This window comes from Quercus suber, unplaced genomic scaffold (genome assembly GCF_002906115.3).
Source record: "Quercus suber isolate HL8 unplaced genomic scaffold, Cork oak 2.0 scaffold_948, whole genome shotgun sequence".
Lineage (NCBI taxonomy): Eukaryota > Viridiplantae > Streptophyta > Magnoliopsida > Fagales > Fagaceae > Quercus > Quercus suber.
The window spans coordinates 117177-144044 of record NW_027070368.1 but is presented as its reverse complement, the minus strand read 5'-3'; the positions used below and the strand labels follow the sequence as shown (position 1 = coordinate 144044).

Sequence of the window (26868 nt, the reverse complement as noted above, 5' to 3'; positions counted from 1 at the left end):
TTAAATAGGTTTCCATCAACAAAACAAAAAATTAAATAGATGTGACAGTAAAAAAATTTGTAATTTTGTATTAAATTCTTTAATTCTTTCCTTTTAAAAAATAGATTGATTATTCCCTTATAAAAAATTGATTCTTTCCTTATAAAAATAATAAAATAATATGCTAACACAAGCCTATGGGTAGCCCATTAGACCCAACCCGATAGCCCAACTCGCTAAAGACAAAATGCACATTGCCCATGGTTAGGGTCATGAGCAGAGGTTTTCTCTTTTGGCCCAGCCCAACCCGACCCGATAACTAGTTAATAGTCCATTATGCCCAACCCATTGTGCCTATGGGCTAAGTAAAAATGGGCTGGGCTAGGTTGGCTCAACCTGGCCCATTGACGACCCTTATGCATATGACACCCCTTGAGTCCTTTAAGCCTAGAATCTGATTTCTTCTAAACCTTTGTGAAGCTTTGTTATGGAAATAATTTGAATTTTTGTCACCTAATTTTATCTAGTGAGTTTTTGACCGCTGATGCCACATTTTTTCTTCCTTCACCAACAAACCCGACAATTCATTTTTTAGTTTCACCATCAAATCCACATTGTTTCCATTCAAGGCTATAACTTTTGCTTCCTTCATCTTCCTTTTCTTCTCTGCTATTTCCCAAGTAATATTACCAAAACATCTTCTACTCCACCATTTTAATTTTTCCTGGCACTTACCCACTTTATCCACAACCATGCTCATTGGTGAAACCCCCTCAATGTCTCTCCAAGCCAAAGCCTTAATGTCATGACATCCCTCATCCTCTAACCAAACTTGTTCAAATCGCCAAGGTTTGTTAAGCCTCACAGGTACAAAACACAAATGAATTAATAAAGGCTTATAATCCGACGAGCCACACTCCAAAATCATCACCTTGGTAGCAAGATAGTTATCAAACCAATCCATAGTTCCCACCGCCCTATCCAACCATTCCCACACTGAAATGCCATTAGAAAAGTTTTTGAACCATGTAAATTTACTTCCAACATAACCCAAGTCCATGAGTTCACATTCATCCAATGCATCAGGAAAATTTTTCATTTGATTATAAGGTCTTACCCTCCCACCTTTTTTTTGTAGGTCTTGGTAATCTCATTAAAGTCACCAACACACAACCATGGTACCGAGAACCTGCCATGTAAATTCCTCATAAGGTTCCAAGATTCCATCTTCCTTTGTGTCTTTGGGACACCATAAAAACCCGTAAACCTCCAAACATCATCCTTCCCTTTGTTTATTGATGCATCAATGTGGTTTTAAGGAAGAAGATTCAACATCTAACTCAACCCCTTTTTTTCCAAAAAAGGGCTAAGCCACCACCCTGTGTTACCTTTGAAACTCTAAAATAATTACCCATCTTTTGTCCTTGATTTCACCTAACCTTGCTTCAAACCCCTATGTCTTGGCTAAAAACACTACTGTAGGATCTTGTGCTCAGACCAAATCCCCAAGCTCTTGAGCTGTCTATCGGTTCCCAAGCTCCTAATAGTTCTAACATAGAATACTCATTGTGTCTGGCGGGATTGGGAACCAGCCTCAGCCAATTCAATTTTTTTTTTTTGTCTCCACCACTCTTTGAAACCATCTGTTTTTTTGTAGGTAACTCTGAGGGATCTTCTTCCAAGAGTAGACCCCGTTTTTGCCCCTACACAAAATCCAGAGAAGAAATTGAGTCCATTTTGTCTTTTTGCACTCTAGTCCCTTTACGCAAAACTTGGAGGGATTAGGGCTCCACTAGATTTGTGACACCCTTTTGAGTCCAAGTAGGTTTCAACTTCTTATTGAGTAATTGATGGGGATTATTAGTTTGAGATGCTGCCTTAGTGGATGTTTGTTCATGTTCTGCCTTCGCCAAGTTTGCGGGTTGAGAAATCGTGGTGACCTGGGGACCAACACTTGAAATTTCACGCACATGATCATCAAACTTCATTCATTTTCCAGCTGCACCCGATAATTGTCTTCCCCGAATCACGCTTCAACTCATTATTATAGGAAATAGAGTTAATACCTTGAATATTTTCCTCGACGATATTTGCTGCCAGTTTTATTGTGGATGTCATTTTTGAATTTGTAACTGCCACACCTTCAGTATTGAATTCTGCATTAAACTCCTCCCTAAACTCCTCAGTTTCCATGTTTGCATTATCCTCCATTGGAGACGCCGTGTCATTACTTTCGGCCACTGTGTCTGAACTGTGCCCACTCGTTCTCGGCCTCGCTTCATCCTATAACCCAAACTTATCAAAATACCCAGGAATGAAAATCACCTTTTGGTTTGATGGCATATAGGGCGACGCTTTTAAAGATGAATTAAATTGCCTAGGCTCTGCCTTGAGAGTTCCCCTGCTCTAAATCCACAATTGACAATCCTTGTCGTCATGGGTCAGCCTACCACTCCAGAAACAGAGGTTTGGCAAGCGCTCGTATTTAAAAGACATTCAAGATTTCTTCCTCTCTCAACAGTAATAACTCTCCCTCTGCACAAAGGCAGTGAGATGTCAATCTTGATTCTTACCTGGATAAAGCTACCTATTTCCTCAGTTTCAGCTCCAATAGATCGAACCACCTTTCCAATAGCATCACAAATGTTTTCCGCCACCTCAGTAGTCATAAAACGTATAGGGATGCCATGAACCTAAACCCAAAACATCACTGTATCGAAAGTTAAGGAGCTTTGAGGAATATCCTTATCATATCTCTTTACATCTAGTTCATCATCAAAGACAAACAACGCTTTATGGTCGTTCAGGTTTCGGATCTTAAAACTGTCGCTACACCACCACAACTGTTTGAAAGTCCTACCAACAGCCTCCATATTTAAAGCTCGAGTAGTTAAGAATTTTGCCGCAATTATAAACTCATTTTCCTTCCGGGCCTTTGGAAGTACAAAACCCGAATCTTCCTTCTTTGAAGAGATAGTTTTCCCCATGATCTAGATAAATCCTCCATGCTATAACCACCGTTGCAAGAAATCTGCAGTAAAACTGTTTCCCTGTAAGAGCATTCGCATAAGCTCATTTATAAATTTTTCCATTTTACACATTCAAAACCTACTTTTTCTATTTTACACACTTAATTTTACAAGACACCTACATCAGTCTGTTTATTATACACACCTATTTAAATAAAATATTCACACTTCCCTATTTTTTATTATATCTCCCAACTACCCTACGCGCCCTCTCACTTATCAGATCACCTCTCCCTCTCTCTTCTCATTTTTTTCTTAACAGCCCTCTCTCTTATCTCTCTCTCTCTCCGTCTCGTTCTTTCTCAAAAAACTACCAGCCCAGATATCCGTCTTCACCGGCCGTTCTTCACCGGATTCAGAAGCTTTCTTCACCGGCCGGTCCAGAAATCAAGCTCCGGCGACCCAAGTCACGTCTTCACCGACCGTTCTTCACCGGATTCAGTTCAGAAGCTTTCTTCACCGGCCGGTCCAGAAATCAAGCTCCGGCGACCGAGATCACGTCTTCACCGGCCGTTCTTCACCGGATTCAGAAGCTTTCTTCACCGGCCGGTCTAGAAATCAAGCTCCGATGACCCAGATCGCGTCTTCACTGGCAGATCTACGAACCAAGCTCCGGCAACCCAAAACCAAGCCCCGACGACCCAGATCGCGTCTTCACTGGCCGATCCACGAACCATGCTCCACGAACCAAGCTCCGGCGACTCAGAACCAAGCCTCGCCGACCCAGATCGTGTCTTCACCGGCCGATCCACGAACCACGCTCCACGAACTAAGCTCCGGCGACCCACGAACCAAGCTCCGATCTCTGTGTCTTTTGGTTTGTCTGTGTGGGTTTATTTGTGTGTGGGTTTGTTTGTGTGTTGATATGTGTTTGTGTGTGGGTGTGTCTGAGGTCTCTCACTTATCAGATCACCTCTCCCTCTCTCTTCTCATTTTTTTCTTAACAGCCCTCTCTCTTATCTCTCTCTCTCTCCGTCTCGTTCTTTCTCAAAAAACTACCAGCCCAGATATCCGTCTTCACCGGCCGTTCTTCACCGGATTCAGAAGCTTTCTTCACCGGCCGGTCCAGAAATCAAGCTCCGGCGACCCAAGTCACGTCTTCACCGACCGTTCTTCACCGGATTCAGTTCAGAAGCTTTCTTCACCGGCCGGTCCAGAAATCAAGCTCCGGCGACCGAGATCACGTCTTCACCGGCCGTTCTTCACCGGATTCAGAAGCTTTCTTCACCGGCCGGTCTAGAAATCAAGCTCCGATGACCCAGATCGCGTCTTCACTGGCAGATCTACGAACCAAGCTCCGGCAACCCAAAACCAAGCCCCGACGACCCAGATCGCGTCTTCACTGGCCGATCCACGAACCATGCTCCACGAACCAAGCTCCGGCGACTCAGAACCAAGCCTCGCCGACCCAGATCGTGTCTTCACCGGCCGATCCACGAACCACGCTCCACGAACTAAGCTCCGGCGACCCACGAACCAAGCTCCGATCTCTGTGTCTTTTGGTTTGTCTGTGTGGGTTTATTTGTGTGTGGGTTTGTTTGTGTGTTGATATGTGTTTGTGTGTGGGTGTGTCTGAGGTCATTGTGCACGGAATGGGGAGAGAAAATTTGGTGCGAACTGGATAATATTATTTTAGTATATACACGAGCTACAGTACCCGTGTATATTTACACGGGTACTGTAGCTCGGGGAAAAATATGGATGGTTTTACATATTTTTACACCCACTGATGTGGGTATTTTTTTGCTCAAAATGTGCAAAATTTACACTGTATATGTATTTTAGAAGACTATAACTGATCTGATGTGAATGCTCTAACCCCCAAAAAATATACACCACAAGCTCTACAAGCACGCTTGGTTCTTGAAAGTACAAACTCACCTACAAGGAGAGACAAAAATTCTACAGCTTAAGAGCAATTGCATTAGTTGACCTAAAGTCTTACAAAATAGAAAAAGTTGTTCATTTTACACATTTTGAGTAAAAAAAATACCCACATCAATATGTGTAAATTTGTGCATTTATGTATAATTGCTACAGTAACTGTGCATATATGCACGGTTACTATAGCTACGCATATCATTAGTTTATATATTTTTTTCTATCACCTCTCTTCTTTCTCCATCTGACTTCTCTCTCTTCCTCTCCCTCTCCCTCTCCCTCTTCCTTTGAATTGGACAAAACTGATCGACCACCAACCACCCAATTCAGCAACCCACCACCACCCAATCTAGCAACCTATCACCACCACCACCACTACAAGATTGCAATACATAATAAACCAACCTCAAACTCAATGGAAAATCAAATAACCCATACACGAACACACAATAGAGACATAGAGAGGGAGAGATTTGACTGAGATCAATTGTGGCGGAGATTAGTTGTGGCAAGTCTTTCTCTTTCACACTCTCACTTCACTAACTCCCCCTCTTTCCCTCTCAACCTAGGGTTTTAAAGACTTGGGGTTTGGTATTTTTTTTTTCTTTTAATTCCGCCCCTCAATTCCCAAATCAAAACCTAGACAGCATAAACAATCATAGATTGTGTTTCATTGAAGTGGGCCACATACTCGATGATGGCGTAACGATCAATAACAAAGCCAGAGAGACAATTTGAGTGAGTACAGGTACACTGTACACTTTACAAAACCAGGAAAAACACCATAGCCTACTTGACCACTTTAGAGGAAGCACGGCGTAAAAGACTAAAACGTCATGCGCGATTGTCGATCTCGGTTAGAGAAACCTTATAAATTCAAGTTCTTGATCTTAGTTGTTGATGATTTTTGAAGGTTTTGATGGTGTTGATGATTTTTGAAGGTTTTGATGATTTTTGGAGTTTTGATGGTTTTTATTCTTTGTTTGATCAATGGGTGAAGGGAGAGCTTGATGATGGTGTACAATCTGCAGTGGTTGTGCTTGATGATGGTGGCTTGGGTTGTGTGTGAGAGGATTTCAAGAGAAGAGAGAAGTGTGAAGGGTTAAGGAAATAATAAAAAATTGTAAAAGAATGATTATTTTATTGAATAAATGTGTAGAATAAATAAACTGATGTGGGTGTTTTGTAAAAATAAATATATAAAATAGAAAAAGTAGGTTTTTTTTTTTTTTTTTTTTTTTTTTGCAAAATTTACAAAATTTTTGCATCAACTAATGCAGTTGCTCTAAGAGAAGATGTGAAAACCTACTTTCTTAGTGACAAAGAAACCTCACATAAAAACGAGAAATTATTGTGTATTCCCAGAGTACCATAAATGCGTACTCCATCCTCTCACATGAATGGTGGGTCCTACTAATTAAATTCATGGTAGGACCCACTATTCATGTGAGAGTGGTGAGTACGCATTTATGGTACTTCGGAAGTACCTAATAATTTTTCTATAAAAATAACCTAAATCTAAACATAATTAGATGCATGTTAAAATTCCTGCTTAAGTTTAATGTTATTTATGTGTGTATGTGTATGGGAATCTACCTATTTGTGAAGTAGACTAAAATAATTTTATAAAAAAATTAAGAAACTACATCATTGTATGATTTGCTCTTGTATGACTTCAATTTGTGCTATAATGGCTTACAAAATATTTTGTCAGACAGTTTCAGATACTGCAAAAAATAACTCAAAAATTCAGATATTAAAACTTCCAAAAGACCAAAAAATATTAAAGAATCAAATGATTCACTGCTTATAAATTATTGAAATAAAACAATATATATATATATATATATGACTAAACAATAGAGAAATATATGAGAAAGATGGGTTACATTCAAAAGAATAATTTCAATTACTGCAAGCTTTTTTATCTTGTAAAAAACGGCTAAAGAAAGTTTGGTGGTTCATGTACGAAAATTACTTTTTAAAAAATACATGAAAAACCATTATTATTATTATTATTTTTTTTTAACAAAGTCAAGGATAAGCAAATAACATAAGAAGACCTCATACCTTTACTTGGCTTTCAAAAAAAAAAAAAAAATTAGGGTTTGCTTTGCTTTGCTTTTATAGTGTTCATGATTAACCCCGCAAATTTAGAGATAAATTATCAATGTTTGAGTTTGAGTTTAAGTTGGACTTATTGGAGAGATAGAGTTTCATTCTTTGTTAAGTTTGAACTAAACAAAAATAGTTTTATTTAAATAAAATGATAATTTTATTTAAGTTTGAAAAATTGTGAGAGCTTTGTATGTTTGGTAACTGTTTTTTTCTTTTATTTTCTGTTTTCAAAAAAAAAAAAAAAAAATCTATTTTTGAGACTAAAAAACTTGTTTGGCAACCCAAAATAGACAGAAAACAAAAGCTATTCTCAAAACTCAATTTGTGAAGAAAACTGAAAACATACAAAAGACTGTTTTTAGTTTTTAATTTTCAAAAGTCAATAAAAACATGTATTTAATTTAATGAAATGAAAACATGTATTTAATTTAATGAATCTGTCTCATTTAATGAGTTTGCATTAGAGTTTAAATTTTAGTAACAACATATTTTAATATTTTCTATTTTTTTTCAAAAAACTATCTTTTTAATTTCAACTAACCAAACATGTTTTTTATTTCAAAAATACAAGAATTTTTTTTCTTTAACTACTCAAAAACAAGTTTTTGAAAATAGAAAATAAAAACTGTTACCAAACATAACCTTAAAGGCTTCAATTAATTAATTAATTATATATATATATATATATATTAGGAAGTTCTAGTTAATTTATAAGGCTCTTGACAAAATTAAGCTAATTCTAAAATATAGTGAATAAAGAAATTAATAATTTCTTTTATAGTAAAGAAATTATTAAATTGGGATGTATTAAATTACCAAGGAGCCGCAGTTACGGCACCCATATCTCATTCCCACATCATATTTTTGGTTCTTATCACATTTGTGCTTTGGTTGCTCCGAACTCCTTAGGCTTATTATTATTATTAGAGATTGTGCCGTTTCAAACGGGAAGTCAATATGTCACGTTTTTGCTAATCCCTACTATACCTTTTTCTTTTGAAGAATACTATTATACCTTTTTCACCCACCTCCATTACTGCACCTCTAATTTCATACTTATATATATATATATATACACACTTGTATTAAATACTGTTTCTTTTTCCCTTCAAAAAATAAATAAAATTTATTATTTCTTCTTATGCCCCACCCGATCTTTTTGCTTATTAGGGCACTCCCTATTAATTAAGTGTATGAAATTCCGGAAATATCCCTATACATTTACAACTTTACCCCAACTTAGTGGGCTCAAAATTGTCTTTTACAAATTAAATCTTTATATTTAGGTTACTTTTTCTTCTCCAACAAAATATCACTGCCACCATCTAAAAAATAAAAAGAGAGAAATATATAAAAATAACCCTACCTTTTGTTTGTTGTTATATATAATAGAGAGTTTTAGTCTTAAGCTTCTTCCTTAATTTCATTTCATTTTACAAGCATAATCAAATCTCTATCATTGTTGGTAAGTTTTTTATTTTAATTTTAATTTTAATTTTATTTATTTTTTTGGCTTATTTTAAATACTCGCCTGTCATTTTCTGCATCTGGGTTTGCTTTGTTATATTGGCATACCTATTATTTATTGTATTTTCTTAATAATCTCTTGCATAAATACATTGAAAGGAGAAATAAAATAAAGAACAGTGCTGTATTCCATGATTTCTATAGTGGGCAATCTTCATTTTTTATTATTATTATTATTGGGAACAAGATTTCACGAAAGAAAGTGATTTGTTGAAAATTCAAGGTTTGTAGGACTGGTGGGGTGTCCTATAGGGAAAGGCAGATGTTGGTATTGTACCTTACGTGGGGGTAATATTTTCTTGATTGATGGGAACACTACTATGACTATCCTCCACAAACCCCAACTCATTGTCATGGGATTGGTATCTTCTATTAAATCTTTTTACCCCTGAAACAGTGTCAGGTAACAGGGAAAGAAGAAAGAAAAGGGAGTCTAGCGGTGTTGGACTTTTTGATATGAGAATATGAAATGAGAGTTGAGAAATCTTTTTTAAATCATATGTGTACAATTGTTAAGTACTACCTATTAGATATCATAATATCTTTGGAATGTCAGACGAGGTGGTAGCTTATATAGGCCTGTAGACGCTGGCAGAAAGAGAGACAGACTAAGAGAGGACTTTTGTATTTGGGTCTTTATTGCCATAGCTTAAAAGAGGGTCTCCTTTTTAGCCTCTGGCTTGAAAAGGCCTGAGCTTTGATGGGTTTTTCCTGTAACATCCTTGGTACTCTGATGGAATTCATGGCTATGACAGCTATGCTGTACCATTGCCTTTTCTTGGGCTTTGAATCTCTCCCTTGGTACTGGGAGTTATTTCATCAGCTGAGGTTGTTGCGTTTCTCATCAAAGGTGGTGTGGTCTCTGCCTGCTTCCTTGTTTCACTCCTCAGCTGCAATCTGCATGGTGACTTTAATGGTTTTTATTTATTTATTAAATTATCCCACTCCCTTATCTCTCTGTGGTTGTCTGTTTCAACTCACTCTCTTGGCTTTTCTGTCTTTTTGGATTTTGCATGAACTAGAGTTTTTGGCAATATCCTTTATGGGTTTCTCTGATTTCATATTTTCCCTTTTGCATGCTGTTAGTTCTACCTGCAAGTTCTGGCTGTTTCTTGATTTTCAATGTCTTTCCTTCTTTTTCTGTTTATGTTTTTTTTCCCTCACATATATTAATGTTTGTTATGCAGTGGAGGAAAAGTAAATAGTACTGTGATTTATGGTTGAATAGGCTTAGAAAGTTTGGGGTGGTGTGAAGGAGTTGAGAATGGCATCAGCTTCTTGTGGCAGTAAGAGGCCATCACCTATGAAAGAAACATCCCCTTTTTACCCGAGTAAGAGGTCATCACCTATGAAAGAAACATCCCCTAACTACCATCCTTACCCTGCATCTCTTGCAAAATATGACGATGTTGCAATCAATCCTAGTCTCTTCATGTCTACTTTGGAGAAGCTCCATGCTTCTATGGGGACAAAGTTCATGTAAGAAATCTCTCTATCTTTTTGTCTTGATATAAAAATAGGATTATCAAATTATTCCTTGTAGAAGCAGAAGTATAATGAACCAACGTAGTGATTCATGTTTATTTATTTATTTATTTATTTTATAACTCTCTATTACCTTTATATTGTAATATAGTTGTGTTTATTGCCTAAAAATTTTTGCCATTTTTCTTAAAAATAAATTCCTTTAGCCCGGTATTTTCAATTCCTTGAGTAAGCTACTAGTATGCTGTGATCATATCTAATTCCAGGATTTGTCGTAGCTAGTTCTTTATGTGTCTTGCTCAACCGTAATTGACATTTTTTTGGGTCTAGTTTTCAATATTTAGGTTCAGGCCCTGACTATGTTAAGCAGAAATGCTGTAGAATGATTTTCTAATCATGAACTTAGCGTTGCTGCTTTAGAGACAACAACCAGAATCATTGCATTAATGTTGTGATATATTAATTGCAATAAATTGGTGATAGGACTACAATTAAATCCTGCAGATCATGGGTTAGAAGTTTGTTTTTTTCGTGTTACCCTATCAGAACATAGTTGAAGGCCCTGTTGGAGATAGAAACTGTCCTAAAATTGACCATCACAAGACAACAAACTGTTTGAATTTACCTTGTGTGTTTTTTTTTTTTCTATTTTTTTTTTAAAGTTATAAATTCTATATATATATATATATATATATTTTTTTTTTTTTTTTTTTCTGAAGTTAGTTTATATTGACTTAAACAGCATTATACCTTAATTGTAGTTAATTATCTCGATATAGTGATGGTTCTTCTTTTTCATTCTGTTAGCTGGCTTTTATATGGAATAGTTTTGCAGTTGATTTGGGTTTAACAGGGAATGAATACCTTTGGTTTCCTATCTTGTTATCTGCATTACTTCCTCTAAGTGGACATTTTTCTGTAGTGTGTATCATGCATCCATGCTTCTAAATGCGAAGTGTAAGACTATTGTTCTTTTAAGATTTTGATAAAGAATATTGTCAATCACACACGGGCACATCTATTTGTGTATTGCTCTTCTATTCATTGGTAAACTATGAAGACAAGAGGATAGTGAGGTTCTAATGGCTGTTATGTGGGACTAAGTATTTACGCTCATAAAATCTTCCTTACATGTATTGTAATAGACATAATTTTTCATTAAATTGAGAGTTGATAGGGTTGATAGATCGTTAAATTCTGTCGTTTATCCTCAAAATATATATGTATATATATATATATATATATATATTTGAGACTTGATAGATCCCACCTGAGAAATATGTATTGATATGTAGTCATTGACTATATGATTATGACCTACCTAATATGAACAATCAAGGTTTTTGAAATTGGTAAAATGTCATTTGATCACATTACTTCTTGTTATACAAATATTATCTTAAGGGCTGTCTAACTGCAGTTAGCTTCATTTAGATGTTTCACAGTTCTTTTTGCATTAAGTGATCCACGGTTGGATCATTTCCTCCGCTTAACCTACAGCGATTGGTAAGTGATCCATTTTTCCATGTCAATGTGTAGGCAGTTATCTCATTAATGTTGTAACTAATTTGGAGTTTTGTCATTGTTTTTGAATTCTAAGTGAGGATCACTAAGAAAACGGTTTCATAATGGTTTGGGTTTAGGGAGATGCAAGCAATCTTCCATGGTCTGTCACCCCAAAATAGTTGGTCGGTTATATAGTGACTAATTACTCAAAAAGTTGAAATATTTAGGAAACAAGCTCTAAAATGCATCTGAAGTATACTTCATTAGGTTGAAGCCTTTGTCTTCAACTCGCCTTTGTCTTCAACTCTTCCTATGCTTTATGCGTGCCTCTCTCATTTCTGTTCATGTAGGTGTTGTCATGTAAAAATGCTTGGAGCTGCATTTGCTTTGGGCACTTAGAACAACACTTCTTTGAGGGATATATTGAATGTACACACTATCTTGCGTGTCCTTATAAACTAGTATCTTTGTTGGTAGGTGTTGGCATGCTTGTGGCATGTCAAAAAGCTAAGAGTTGCCTATGGTATTAAATGCTTCATACTGCCAATAATGTGAATTTGTTCTCCTTGAACCTGGCTTATCTTTTATGAGGTTTTTGAACTAGTTGGTGCACATATTTAGTAATTTAACTGGTTCTTTGTTTCAATAAAATTATCCTATTCATCCAAAACATTTTCTGTTCCATCATTGATATTCTATTATTTTCTTTTTGCAAATTTTAATTGTAGGATCCCCATCATTGGAGGTAAAGAGCTAGACTTGCATCGACTTTTTGTGGAGGTAACTTCACGTGGGGGTATTGAAAAGGTAAAGATGAAACAGTTTACAACCAATAGCTGAGTTTGTTTTGTAATTAATTCGATTTGAACCATTCCATGAGTGAATCAATTTTCTGAAGGTTCAATACCGTCGTGTATGTAATGAAGAATGGGTTTGCAAAAAATAAGGAAGGAAAGGAAATTGAAAGAAAACCCTAGGCTTGACCAAAATTACCTGGAATCACCTCCAAGCTTAGCGAAATCTCTAATCAGAATTTTTATTCAAAATGCACTGCCTCAAACCATTCCTAATAGCCTCTTTTTTATAGGCTTCAAGGATTACATCAAGCCTGTGTTCCATAAATCATCTCTAAAATTGTGAGCGTTGAAGACTAAATTCAAAATTCAAGAAGAAATTTATTTCAAAATTTAGAAATGAAATCTGAAATAATTTTGATTTTGCTCCTAGCATTATTCTCCCTTGTTTGGGAAAACTCAACCTCAAAGGTTTGAAGTGTTTTAGAATTAGAACTTTGGCACTTGACACATGCACCAACTCTTGACGCACTTTAGGCTATACCAATAACAAAAATGGTTTTTGGTCCCACGTATTAAATTCACCTGGAATCACAAATTCAAATTGGTGGAGTCAATGTGGCAAATGATGTAGGCAGAGACTCAAGGTATCAAGGTTTTGCGGAAAACATGGAGGGTTGATCACTAGCATAGGCAGGGACTCAACTTTTATATCTTGTGTGACCTCAATAGGTTGTATTAAGTTTACCATACTTCATTCAAGTATTTGAACTTGCTTATCAGACTGCATTTTTGTTCTTTTAGCTATTCTAGCATTGTAGCAAGATCATTAGGACATGAAATTTTAATGAATTTGAAAAATCATGTATTGAGTGGTAATTGGTATGGTGGCATTTGTCACTTCCGTTTTAGCATAAAGTTTCAGTGCCTCAATATTATCGCCTCTCATGGGCAAAGCTTTAACTTCGAAACTTTTGGGGAGTTTTTCGATAAAATCCATTATAATGCCTAATTGGGCATTTTTCCTTGCAGTATCTTGAGTTAGGCTTGGAGGCTTTCATAAGAGTTGCCAGTTTTTGCTTGATGATAAAATAATCAAAATTAGTCGTGTGTGTTTGGCTTGGTTCGGGGAAGATAAATTTTTTTTCTTGGGTCGAGGCCAAATTGAAGGGTTTTTTTTTTTTGGTCAACGGGTTGGATTGAGTGTTAGGATATTTGGGCTGTCATTGCCAAGAATCTCGTAATTCAACTAACACCTCGGGGTCATATCCTCCCTCTCCCAATTGTTGATTTTTAAAAGAAAAAAAGAATATTTGAGCTTTTTTTTTTTTGGGTCAAGTCAAGCGCTATGGATGCAGGCCTTTAGGTCTTAACCCATCATTTCACTTGACCACAAGGCCAAACCTTGTGGTCTAGTCTCTAAAGTACACACTCTTAGAGATGCACTTTGAGTTGAACGGCATGGATTTTGGCGGCATTAAGCGAGCAAGGCGGCTTTCAGCAAAATCTTGGTGGCAATATGGTAGTTATGGATCAAGAGTGGATAGCGAAAATTGGTGGCTCAACTTGGTTAGTGGTGATACACCTTAGCCTTGAGTTTCCTAGCAAGTTTATGTTGGAGTTGCATGGCTTAGAGATTGGTCCGTTTGAGAACAACTTATTTAGCTTTTTACTAAAAGTTTGCTAAAGTATACTTGTACTTGAAAAAGTAAGAAAAAGTGAAGTTTTCAAAAGTTGTACACAAAAGCTAAAAAGCAAAATACTAACTTATAAGCTAGTCCCAAACACACACTAGAGGTAAGATGGTAGCACATGGGTCGAAGACAATCTGTTAGTGTGAGTAGGCTCTTGCGAAACCTATCAATCAAATCTGCAGTGGGGTTCCTGGGAATAGATTTACATGTTCACTTTCTGCAAGATGCAGTTTTTTTTTTTTTTTAATCATGAACATATGTTTACCTTTATTCTGGAGTAACAATGCGTCTAGCATCACCACATTGAAGGGTTTCTGTAGCTGTACCAAAATTGCAACATAAATTACTAGTGAATAATGTCATACATAAAGATATTGGGGTATTTTCCATTTCAAAATAAGCTTCTGGAAGAAAACTGTGTCCATTAGTGTGTAGACTAGTCCACAAGCTGTTTTTTAGAATTTTCGTCTCCTATGTTGGGCTTGGTTGAATCTACAGATTAATTGCTTTGCCGCTATTTTTTTGCTTGATAGCAAGTACATATTAAATCTGCCTATGTGGCTATAAAATATAACCCAAGTCTTACTGCTAATGTTTTGCCTGTTCTTTTTGGAATTAAATGACTTATCCTTTTCCTTGGTGTTATTTTACATCACATACAGATAGTTAAACCTAAACCTGCAACTTTATCATGTATAGAAAGGTGAATTACATTGTCACATGTAACAATAGTTTTTCTTAATGATTTTGGAGGATAAATTAGTCTTCTAGTTACTAAGAATCTGACAAATGGACTTTGCAGATTATTAGAGAGCGAAGGTGGAAAGAAGTGACTGCTGTTTTCAACTTTCCTTCCACGGCTACAAATGCTTCTTTTGTGTTGCGAAAGTACTATGCTTCATTGCTTCACCACTATGAACAAATATACTTCTTTAAGGCCCGGGGATGGGTCCCGTCTTCTGGTGCGTTCATACAACAATCGCCCTCTTTTTATATTAAAAAAAATTATCGTTTGATGCTGTTTTATAATAAAACAATCTTTATCAGATTCTATGATGAGCCCATCCGCGACGCCAATTGCTGTTCAAAGAACAGAAACTCTGCAGCCAACACCAGAAATGCAGGCATTTTTCCAGCAACAAAGGATAAATACTGCACAATTTCCTGGAGGTCCTTGCCTTTTCATATTCTTCTCATTTCCTAAAATTTGTGAGGAAAAAGTGAGGATAGATTGCTTTACACTCCTCTAGTATCAACTGTGAAATTTTTGTCATTTCCAAAACCTGCTGTCTTGCCCTTTTTTTTGGAGAGTATTTGCTTTATATTTCTTTAGCAAATAATTTCCAAAACCTGGTGTCTTGGCTTTTTGGAAAAGTTTTGTATACTGCTTGGATAAGAGTGAAAAGGTTGTGGATAAGTATGTGTTTTCTTTTGGTTGCATCTGCGTCTCTCAGTGAGTGTTGCATATCCTCAATGAATGCTTTCATTCTTCAAGTTTGTTTAAACCCAAAATTATTCTATTACACATCTCGTGACTGGAAGAGCTATTATATAATTTATACTGCATATTTACTTTCACCAGTGACTATTATTATCATATAATTTAGACTGCATAGTTACTTTTGGTGGAAGTCTCAGAGATAATTTTGAAGTAGCTAGGAATTCAATATGTTTTTCCAGGTCCCCCCCCCNAGGCCAACTAAACTTTTTGGCCTCTGCTCACTTTTTTATTCTTTCGTACTTGATTCCTTAAACAACTAGTTCTTCTTGCAGAATTGTGTTGGGCAGAACTCCTGCTCAGTTACTGTAGAGCCTGAAAATTTTGGAGGAGATCCATGTCCAAATGTCATGAAGAAACTTTCAGTGGAGGCTGTTTGTAGCTGAAGTGAATAAAGGTCCTACATCGATTTTCTCAAGACCCCAATACAGAAATTTCAGCTGATATATTTTTGGATAAATTATCTACACGTCCAGAGCATCATGACCATTCATTTTGGCTTTTCCAGGGTGAAGTTGTACAAATATACAACACACAGACTGGCTAAAAGCATATACGGATTGTGAAAATGATAGTTGATAAGTTATATGTATACACTAGCCATTGTTTTGATTGGTGGCCAGCATGTTACATGAAGGTAGAAGTGAAAGGACACGTTGAAGTGAAAGGAATGGTCAAGAGCACATCGAGATGATACTATTTGAGTCCATGTGCAAATTTTTTTTTGTAGTTTTAGAATTTGGAAGCCTCTGGTTCCTGTAATGTTATGTTTCATTTTCTTGTAAGAAAGGTTTCAAATCTAATAAAAATTATCAAGCTTTTTTAATTGTTTTGCATTCTTCCACCACCAAAAAAAAAAAAAACACCTTGTGATGGTGCTTTCTTGTTTCTGCATGCACTGAATTAGTGAATTTACAATAAGAATTGACAACAGTAGCTGAAATAAGGTACTAACTCTTTAAAAATTCTCCTACCTTCTTCTGCCATGGAATGTAAAATGGATGGAAAAAATTATAAAACCTAACAAACGGAAAATAAATGAGCCTACTTAAAGTAGACATGCTCCTTTTTTTTACTGTTATATAGATAATATATTGGTCTTATATATGCTTTGATCAGTGATCACAATGAAAGAGATATCCAAAGTAGGTTGTATTTATGCAACTCTGCTTTCGTGTGTTAAAAGGAAATTTGGATTTTTTTTTAATTAAAATTTTTTGTATTGTTTTTTGAAAAGCAAATAGTAGTGAAATTCATAATAAATGAAGAAACCAGCTTTTTTTAGTCCATTGATGACTCATTAGACCATACATTCATAATAAATGAAGAAACCAGCTTTTTTAGTTCATTGATGACTCATTATACCATACATTCATAATAAATGAAGAAACCAACTTTTTTAGCCCATTAAAGACTCATTAGCGGGCTACAAGCTGCGTAGTTGTCCAAAAAAGACTACAAAATAATAAATCTAAACTTTAGTTATGGTTGTGAGATTTAATATTATTAAGAAGGGAATGTCATCATAGAACCTTCAAGTAACGAAATAAAACAAAAGTATTACAATATAGTTTTTTATAGGCGTAAATACACTTTTGGTCCCTACATTTTGGGCCAGTTCTCGATTTGGTCCCTAAATTGATTTAGCTCCTAAGTCAGTCCCTGATTTCGGAAAATCGTTTTTATTTTAGTCCCTGCCGTCAATCTGGTAACAGAAAATGCTGAGGTGGCAAACAGAATGCACTGTGTGCACAATAAATGCTGACGTGGCTATTATAATAATATTAAAAAAATTGATTAGGCATTTTTTAAATGCCACCTCATCATTTAAAATGCCACCTTAGCATATAAATTAATAAAAAAAATAAAAAAAATAAAAAAATTCAATTTCTTGATTTTAATTTAAANCCCCCAAAAAAGAAAAAGAAAGAAAAGATACCTTGTAAATGTATCTTAAGTAAGGCTCTCACCAATCCTCTTTTAGCAGCTCGCTATTAAGCACTTTTGTTTAATCTGGGGGAATAACATAACAAGTTTTACAGCTCCATTTTTCTTCCTTAGCATCACTGGCCATCTCCAGCCAGAAGATCCCTAGCCTTCACAATCTTTTATAGAGGCTGACATCAAGATTTGCACCACAAATATCATAATGTAATCTATACAACAATGTCAATCCCTCCTACCTTGAAACACATTTCATGAGTGAACCTTCTGCTTCCCTAAGAAACAAATCTCCATTGATTCTAAGGAAGTCTTTCATGTTTGCTAGTAACTTTGATCCAACACACTTCCCTTGAGCCATTGCCTTTAACAGGGGTTCTTGCCAATCGTAAGGGAAACATAGTTCATCCTGAGCTAAACCAGGCTGTTTCTCAACTCAGAGCATCATCTTTTCTTTCTTTAGTACAGACTTGGTGGCTAGAATAGCTAGCGAATCAGCAAGCTTGTTCTTACCCCTGTTAACCACCTTGTACTCTATGAAAGTAAAGTGTTTCCATGACTTTTACACCGCAAGTCTGTAAGCAGCCAAGCTAGGATTCTTCACTCCATAGATTCCCTCAACCTATTTATCACCAGCTCAGAGTCACTAAACATCTTCAATCTTTTTATGCCTAACTTTCTGGCAGCCTTTAGCCCTACCAACAAGGCTTCGTATTTTGCTGCATTGTTAAAGTAAGGGAAATGTAGTTTATAGGCAAATGTATGCTTTCCCTTAGTGACTTCAAGACTACTCCTATCCCTCCTCCTTGAGTCGTAAATGACCCATCAAAATACATTGACCACTCTTATTCCTCCATCACTATAATTTCCTATTGAGGGGGTGCAATATCACTTGTCCCAGAAAAATTAGCTAGCAGATCAGCTACTACCTGGCCTTTGATGGTGATTGGCCTTATGCATTCGATATCTAGGCATGATGTTAGGATGACCCATTGTGCCATTCTTCCTAATAACTGAGGGCGTGTCAACAGATACTTCACAAGATTACTCTTAGTCATCAGCTGCATACGATGTCCTAGAAAGTAATGATTGAACTTCGTCATAACAAAAGCCAAAGACAAACATACTTTCTCGACAGTTAAGTACCTCAAATATAGTCCCTTCATAAGCCTACTTATATAGTACACTGGCTTCTCTACCCTTCCTATTCCTGAGCCAACAACACTCCCATGGATTGCTCTGTATTTGCTATATACAATAGCAAGGGTTTCCTAGGCATATGGGCCACCATAGTATAGGGATCAGCCAATATCATATGAATCTTCTTAAATGCTTTCTAACATTGATCACACCATACAAAGGTTACTCATTTCTTTGTCTGCTCCATAAGAGGCTTTAAGATCTCAGCTAAGCTTGTAATGAATCTCCTCAAATAAGAAACCTTTCCCACAAAGCTTTTCAACCCTTTTAGAGTTATAGGACGACATAGAGTAGTTATTGTCTAGGCCTTCGTAGGGTCCAAATCAATTCCCCTATGATGAACAAGAAACCCTAAGAATTTCCCTAAGGACACTCCAAAGGCACACTTGGAAGGATAACAATGCTTTCTGCATCTTTCAAAGACTTGTCTCAGGTGCACTAAGTGCTCAAAGGATTCCTCGCTTTTACTACAAGATCATCAACGTAATCTTCCACCTACTTATGCAGCATGTCTCTAAAGATTGAAGTCATGGTTCTTTAGTACGTTGCATCAGCATTCTTTAGTCAAAAGGCATCACCCTATAGAAGTAATTCCCAAAGGGCGACCTGAAAGCAGTTTTTGGCGCATCTGTTGGGTCCATAAGGATTGATTATACCCACTATAACCGTCCATAAAAGAGAAACGCTCATGACCAACTATTGCATCTACCAGAATATCAACATAGGAAGTGGGAACTCATCCTTTAAGCAGACTTTATTAAGATCCCAAAAATCTACACAAACTCTTATCTTGCCATTTTTCTCTTTACAGGAACTATGTTAGCTAGCCAGCTCCGATATTCAATCTCCTCAATGAATTTTGCCTTTAAAAGCTTTTGCACTTCAAGCTTTATCTTTTCATCAACATCTAAACGATATTTCCTCGACAGCTGTTTTATAGGTTTAACATTAGGATCCACCTTTAGCTTATGCACTACCAAGTTCGGACTTAAACCTAGCATTTCTTAATAACTCCAAGCAAAAACATCATTGTACTCTTTCAACAGAGCTACTAGCCTTCCTCTTTCATTTTCAAATAGATTCTTGCTAATCTTTACCACTTTCTTATCTTCTTCACCATCACCCAAGTTGACCTCAACGGGGGGGGGTGGGGGTTGGTAAACCCAATTAGATTGTTCTTACTGTGTTGATAGGAAGTAACTCAAAAGCCTTGGAAAACTTGTTGGCATAAATTCCTTGTAGTATTATTTTATATTTTATTTTTTTTTCAAAACAAATTTTGAAATAAAGCACGTAACATAAATAAAAAATAGGTCATAAAAATGTTAACCTCACATCTTTACAAAATAAACTATTGCAACTCTAGTGTCTTTTTAATTATTATTGGACTAATAAATATAATTTGGTGTGTATTTTTTTTTTCCATACCATGCATAGTAGTAGCCCAAGCCCAATTCTTTGCCTTCTAAAAAAAAAAAAAAGAAGGAAAAAGCCCAACACCTTTCTATTCAAGTTTTCTCTAGGATCCCACCACCGTTTTTCTCCCCACTCCCAACATTTATTTTATTATTTTCATTTTATTTTTCTGTTGCAGGTCTGATGCGAATACAAATTCCCAATAAGACTTTTTGTGTTCCCACCAATTGTAACTTCCAAATTTCCAATATATTGCCAAAATTTAAAATGGAAAAAAATCTTGTAATTAGTAGAACATAAGACTCAACACAAAAAATAGTACAGAAAATTTGTGTTATTCGATGTCTTGGACAGAAGTGAATCACCAATGCCTCTAATCACCACCAATCGCTATCTTGTCTAGAAAGAGATAGAGAGACAAAAGTTTATTCCAACGTTGAGGTGAACAGACTTGATATGGCCAGTATTTGAACTAGTATGAAATGTCAGTATTTCTGTACAGATATGGTAAATGCTGGCTGTACGGTAGGAAATTGACTGACTCCCTTGGTTGGTATTCCCACGCTCTTTACCCTTCTTGTATGACTTCCTAAGCTTCCTTTGGAGTAGCAAGCCTTGATCTGCCCTTTTTCCACCGACTATTTCTTTCTCCTTTTGGGTAACTATCTATCATGGCGAAAGAAACTTTGGCTTTTTTCCTCTAAATAGGAGATACACTTTATTTTGGGGTGGGCTTTTAAAGTCACAGTAATCTATGCCTAATGAGTTTCCTAAGAACTAATAATTGATGAAAAGTATGAATCCCATTTTGTTTTGAGTTCAATTTGGTCTCTCTTAGGCATGCATCACAACTTCGAATATGGAATTCAAAGGGATCTCAAATTTGAAAAAGAGCTAGAAGAAAGGGTTTGATCTTCGTAGTTTTATTTTTCGAGCCGAGAGATCCATAAATTGGGATCCTAATGCATATCTATGCATATAAATACAAATGGTCCAATGAGAGCAAGAATTTCTAAGAACATTTGGTACATTTCGTTTCTAAACAGAAGAGCCATTCACCTCGTGGCTTCCATCATTTTTCACCCTTTTTACAGAGATGTTTTCCCTAGCGAAAGGCATATCTAAAAGGGTGGGTCACGGCTGAATACTAAAACTAAGGTGCTCCTTTCCTTTGCCAAACCACACCTCCCATGCTTCAATAGCAATGGGTCTTTCCCTCTTTCCATGTCTAGGGCATGGAGGAGTAAGACCCATCCCTTTTGTCACCGCTCAATGGCTCCTAGACTACATGGCTTGAAACATCTTGGAACTGCTTCCTCAATCGAACCATCTCCCTTGCATTCTGCAGCTCACTTCTTTTTCTCCTTTTTAGTGGAAGTGCCCAAAAAGCTCACAATTATATTTTGGGAAAATTACACTTTATCACCCTAAACTATGCCCCAGATTACACTTTGCACCCTAAACTATTTAAATGCACAATTTGCACCCTAAAATATGACTATTGTTACACTTTGCACCTTGACATTAATTTTATTGTTAAGTTAGATGAAAATATAAAGCACGCGACCTGCACATGTATATTGCTTAAGTGGCACAAACTTAAAAGGCCAAAACCCCCCTCTTCCCAATCAATTATTATTATTATTTTTTTTTTGTTCTCTCTCTCATGTGTATCAGCTCCTCTCCCCAAATCAAAAATCATATTCGTTAGTTTTGAGTTTGTATACGTTGCTATGAAATTGTCATAGTTTGGTCATGGTCTTTGATGATGAACGAAAATCAGTAGGCTGGAATGCTTCGAACTATGATGATGGCTGTTAATCCCAAAAAGAATGAAAGAATTATCAAAGGTGACCGATGTGGCTCGGCTAAAGACCCTTCGACAGTTAAATCAGTTTTCTCTCTAGAACACAAGGATGGGAGATAGTAAATGGTCAGAACTTACCTGTGGTAGATGGGTCTGTTCCTTTCTATAGAGACTTTGACGTGGGTCTACTTGTTTGGGACCTATCACCATCGTGGGTGATATTGGTGGTTAATGAAGAAAATGGGATATGTGGAATGAAGTGTATGAAATTCCTTCCATATGTTAGGCAATGTGTCATGTTTTACTTATGTAAAACCTTTGGAGAATTTCTTGTAGAATTCACCGAGTACAATTTTATAGTCCATGCGTATGGCCGTCTAAATCTACTCGTCCATGAAGAATTCCCTTCATCATATCACTTGGTTATCAACGGATGTGTATGTTCTCGATCTCAGATGACTTGGTATAGGCATAGCTAAACTCTAGACGACGACATAAGGACGAGTAATACTTGTGTTGATCCCCATCAGTTACCCCCTTATCCTTGTGTTGTTTGTCAATACTGCTCTTGTGCCCCTCCTTTTTTTTTTTTTGGTCTTGCATCTTCATACTTGACATTTCTCGTCTAATCATCTTTTTTAACCAATTGCATATACAGGCCATGTTAAAGTTCATAGTAGCATCCAGGCAGGTTACTGAGGCGGACCAAGAAAGGATAAGGTTGAGGGCCAAAATATGTGATATAGAGGAGTCAAGCAGCAAGACAGGGGTGAGGATGAAGCTTGAGGCTGAGGTGGTGGATCATCTGCAAAAGCAAAATGAAGAGCTCAGATCGTCCTTTGAACAAGCCAAAGACGAAGTGATCAAGGAATTCAGGTCGTCCAAAGCATATACTGATCTTCTAGACACGAACTATGCTGCGAGCTTCGAGGATTTCCATATGGACACGATAGAGCATTTTCTTGAGGTGGACCTTTCCCCTATTAAGCTTAATATTGTTGCTGCAAGTTCTCTCCTCTTGATGAGTTCTAAAGATGTCAATATTGAAGACGATGCTACAACACAGCCTGCTCATGATGACCCTACCTTTGGAGTAAATCCCCCTCAATAGTTTATGAAAAAATTTCAAACTTTTTTTGTTTTGTTGTAATTTTTATGTGATCTGTTGTTTTGGATCATTTGAATTTATTTAAGTACATTTGGCTCATCCTTACTTCTTAGACAAGTCTTGATACTATTGCCTTTTAGGCCTAAGGGTTTTTGGACAATAGTCATCTACCCTTTTTATTTATGAATGTTTTTATCTATGCTATTTTTTCCAAGTATTTTCTATCTATACTTCTCGTCTTTGGACTCATCTTTGGAAATTAACTTGGTTATGTTATCCATGATTTGGACTGGTTGGACGTGTCGTCCATGAGAAATGTCGCATGCATATATATATATATATATATTGGTCTCTGATCCTTTTTGGATGAGTTTCATTGGAAAATTTGTTCTTTCCCTTGTTCATTGTCTTTTATGACAATTTGCTTCCTTTTTATCAAGGATAGCTTATGATGAGACATCCTCTGCGTCCAGAGATTTTATATGCCTGTCATTTCATTTGGATGTTGATTTTACAGAATTATAAACACTTAAATTAAGAAATTCAAACTACTTTATATACAACATCTGTACATAACATTGTCTGTGGACGTACAACATTTGTACACAGCATCGTCCATGGACATAAAGACAGTATATAGCATCGTCCAAATAGATTGTCCATGCTAATACTTAGTCCTTTTTTAGGGAATTAAAATTACTTGATGTACAAAGGGACTTAGTTCATGACACCATCCATAGCACATGCCAGTAGTTAGTGCTTTTTAGGAAATTCAAATACTTAAAAACATAACACACCATAAACACTGAAAATATATTATAAAAAAAAAATAAAAAAAACTTCTTAAGCTTTTTGACAAGTCACCTTCACTAGTAATATTTCCTCAAATGCTCCACATTCCATGGGTGTTCAAGCTTCCATCCATCTAGGGCCTCCAAGTAGTATGAACCTCACCTTTTGGAGTTAATGACTCTGTATGGCCCTTCCTAGTTAGGCCTTAACTTTCCATGAGCGGGATTCTTTGTAGCCAGAGATACCTTCTTTAAAATGAGATCTCCAATGCTAAACTGTCTTGTCTTCACTAGTGCATCGTGATGTTTGGACATCAAATTTTTGTAACGAGCCACCCTTCGTTCTGCATCCATTCTTACCTCGTCCATAAGATCAAGTCTTAGATGAATCTGCTTCCCATTCTCTTTGTTGTTGTAGTGAGCCACCCTATAGCTAGTTAAGCTGACTTTCACGGGTATGACTGCATCACTTCCATATGCCAACATAATAGGTGTCTCTCCAGTTGGGGTCCTTACCATCATCTTATATGCCCAAAGGACGCTAGGTAGTTCATCCAACCATATTCCCTTCGCCCCCTCAAGCCGGGTTTTGATGATTGTCAACAAAGACTGGTTTGCAACTTTAACTTGTCCATTGGCTTGTGGATGTGAAGGGGAGGAATAATGATTTCTAAAGGGCGCATTATCAAATTGGTGTCCGTTATTTGAGGTGAGTACCCTAGGAATCCCAAAGCGGTATATTATATTCTTCCAGACAAATTTTTTGACATTTTGCTCAGTGATCCTTGCCATGGGCTCCGCTTCCACCCATTTTGTAAAGTAATCAATTCCTACTATTAAGAACTTCATCTGTCTTGTCCCCATGGGAAAGGGACTGAGAATGTCAAGTCTCCACTAGGCAAAGGGCCAAGGGGCCACCATTGGAGTAAGATACTCTGATGGTTGCCTAGGTATGTTGCTATACTTTTGACACTTATCGCATGCTTTAACATAGGCTTTAGCATCTGCTTGAATAGACGGCCAGTAATACCCCGCACATATCATCTTGTTGACGAGGGATCTAGTCCCTGAATGATTTTCACAAGCTCCTCATAGACATCTCTTAGGACATAAAGAGACTTGTTTGGATTCAAACATCTTAGGTAAGGTTGAGAAAAACCCCTTTTATACAACACCTCGTCCATGAGGACAAACTTCGCAGCTCTTACCCTTAGTCTCCTTTCTTCTTCTGTATCTTGAGGGAGTATTACATCTTTGAGATAAGATATAATTGGGGTGGTCCAGTTGGTAACTCCATCTATTTGATTTACTTCCAAAATATCTATACTCGGAACATACTAGACTTTAACTTAATCACCTATCATCTTGTTTGAAGATGATGTCTTAGCCAAGACGTCAGCTTCTGTGTTCTCTTCACTTGGTATTTGTTGAAATTGGGCTGTTGTAAAGCCTTTGATGCACTACTTAACTTTTTCTAAGTATCTCTTCATTCGTTCTTCTTTGGCTTCACACGTCCCATTTATTTGGCCTATTACCAACTGTGAATCCCCCTGGACGAGGATTGAGTTTGCTTCGAGTGATTTGACTAATTCTAAACCCTGAAGTAAGGCTTCATACTCAGCTTCATTATTAGCTGTCTACAACTGTAGACGGATGGTGTATTCCAAATGATCCCTTTCTAATGATTGCAAGACTATCCCAATTCCTCCTATATGTTGTGTGGATGATCTGTCTACATGGACGACCCATAGCTTTGCCCCCTAGTCTTCATCTTCTTTAGCAAGAGTAAATTCAGCAATGAAATCTGCAAGGACTTGGGCTTTTATTGCTTCCCTTGGCTTATATCATACATCAAATTCACTAAGTTTCACTGCTCACTGGATCAACCGTCCAGTGGCCTCTAACTTATTCATTGCTTTCTTCAACAGGTGGTCTATTTGGACGTTGATTACATGAGCTTGGAAATAAGGTCTGAGCTTCCTTGCTATTGTCACCAATGAAAATGCTAACTTTTCCATTGGTGGATACCGTCCTTTAGCTCCTCTCAAAGCTTTGCTGGTGTAATAGCTAGCTTCTGTATCTTTCCTTCTTCTTTGATCAAGGCTGAACTTAATAAATGGGGAGACACCACTAGATAGAGATATAACTCTTCTCCTAGTTTAGACGGACTTAGCAGCGGGATTGAAGCAAGATAAGTCTTCAAGTCTTCAAATACTTGTTGGCACTCATCTGTCCATTCAAATGCTTTCTTTAATACTTTGAAAAACGGTAAACACTTATCAGTGGCTTTTGAAACAAACCTATTTAGGACCGCCACTCGTCCAGTAAGGCTTTGGACATTTGATATTCTTCGAAGGTTGCATGTTCAAGATTGCCTGGATCTTATTAGGGTTGGCTTCAATCCCCCTTTGTGAAACCATAAAACTAAGGAACTTCCCTGATGCAACTCCAAAAGCACATTTGCTCGGGTTCAACTTCATCTTATACTGTTTAAGTGTATCAAAGGTTTCTTGAATATCGTCTAAATGCTGTGTCTCTCTCACACTTTTCACCAACATATCGTCCACATATACTCCTAAGTTTTGCCCAATTCATGGACAAAACATATGGTTAACCAACCTCCGGTAGGTAGGCCCTGCATTCTTCGACCCAAATGACATTACTTTGTAACAAAACAAACCTTGGCTCATTACGAAGGATGTCTTCTCTTGGCCTGCTTCATCCATCTTAATCTAATTGTACTCTAACAAAATGTCCATGCATATTCAATCAAGGCAAGGGGCGGCCTACTTGGGGGGGGGGGTGGAATGAGCAAGTAGTAGCGAGCATGTTCAAAATGGGGTTGCCTCAAGAATCTGAGTTAAAGGATTCATTTACCATGAGACCCCCCGAGAGTATGCACCAGCTGAAGAGAAGGATAGAAGAACACAAAAGGTTGGAGGATGATAGGTTGCAGAGTAAGGGAAGGCCCCTGTTAGTTCGCCATATCATAATGATCCCCGACTTGGGGGCTTCCCACAGAGGTTGTGAAGAGAAGTCCGGGTGCAGAACCCTAAGGTTAGGATTGAGGGAATCAATGTAGCATTTAAGGAAC

General features: G+C 36.9%; 1 protein-coding gene across 2 annotated transcripts; it reads left to right on the top strand.

The window, feature by feature from the left end:
• Positions 1–8358: 8358 nt before the first annotated feature.
• LOC112029848 (high mobility group B protein 15) lies at positions 8359–15457 on the top strand. Of its 2 annotated transcripts, none has more exons than XM_065768486.1 (5): positions 8359–8472; positions 9722–10013; positions 12254–12332; positions 14816–14975; positions 15061–15457. In XM_065768486.1, exons 2-5 carry the CDS (start codon positions 9799–9801, stop codon positions 15261–15263), a joined length of 657 nt encoding a protein of 218 aa, XP_065624558.1. In that variant the 5' UTR covers positions 8359–8472; positions 9722–9798; the 3' UTR covers positions 15264–15457. The 2 variants fall into 2 exon arrangements, with proteins under 2 accessions (XP_065624558.1, XP_065624557.1); XM_065768485.1 differs by lacking the exon at positions 8359–8472 and adding an exon at positions 8652–9438 and having other exon boundaries at positions 15061–15455.
• The last annotated feature ends 11411 nt before the right edge of the window (positions 15458–26868 follow it).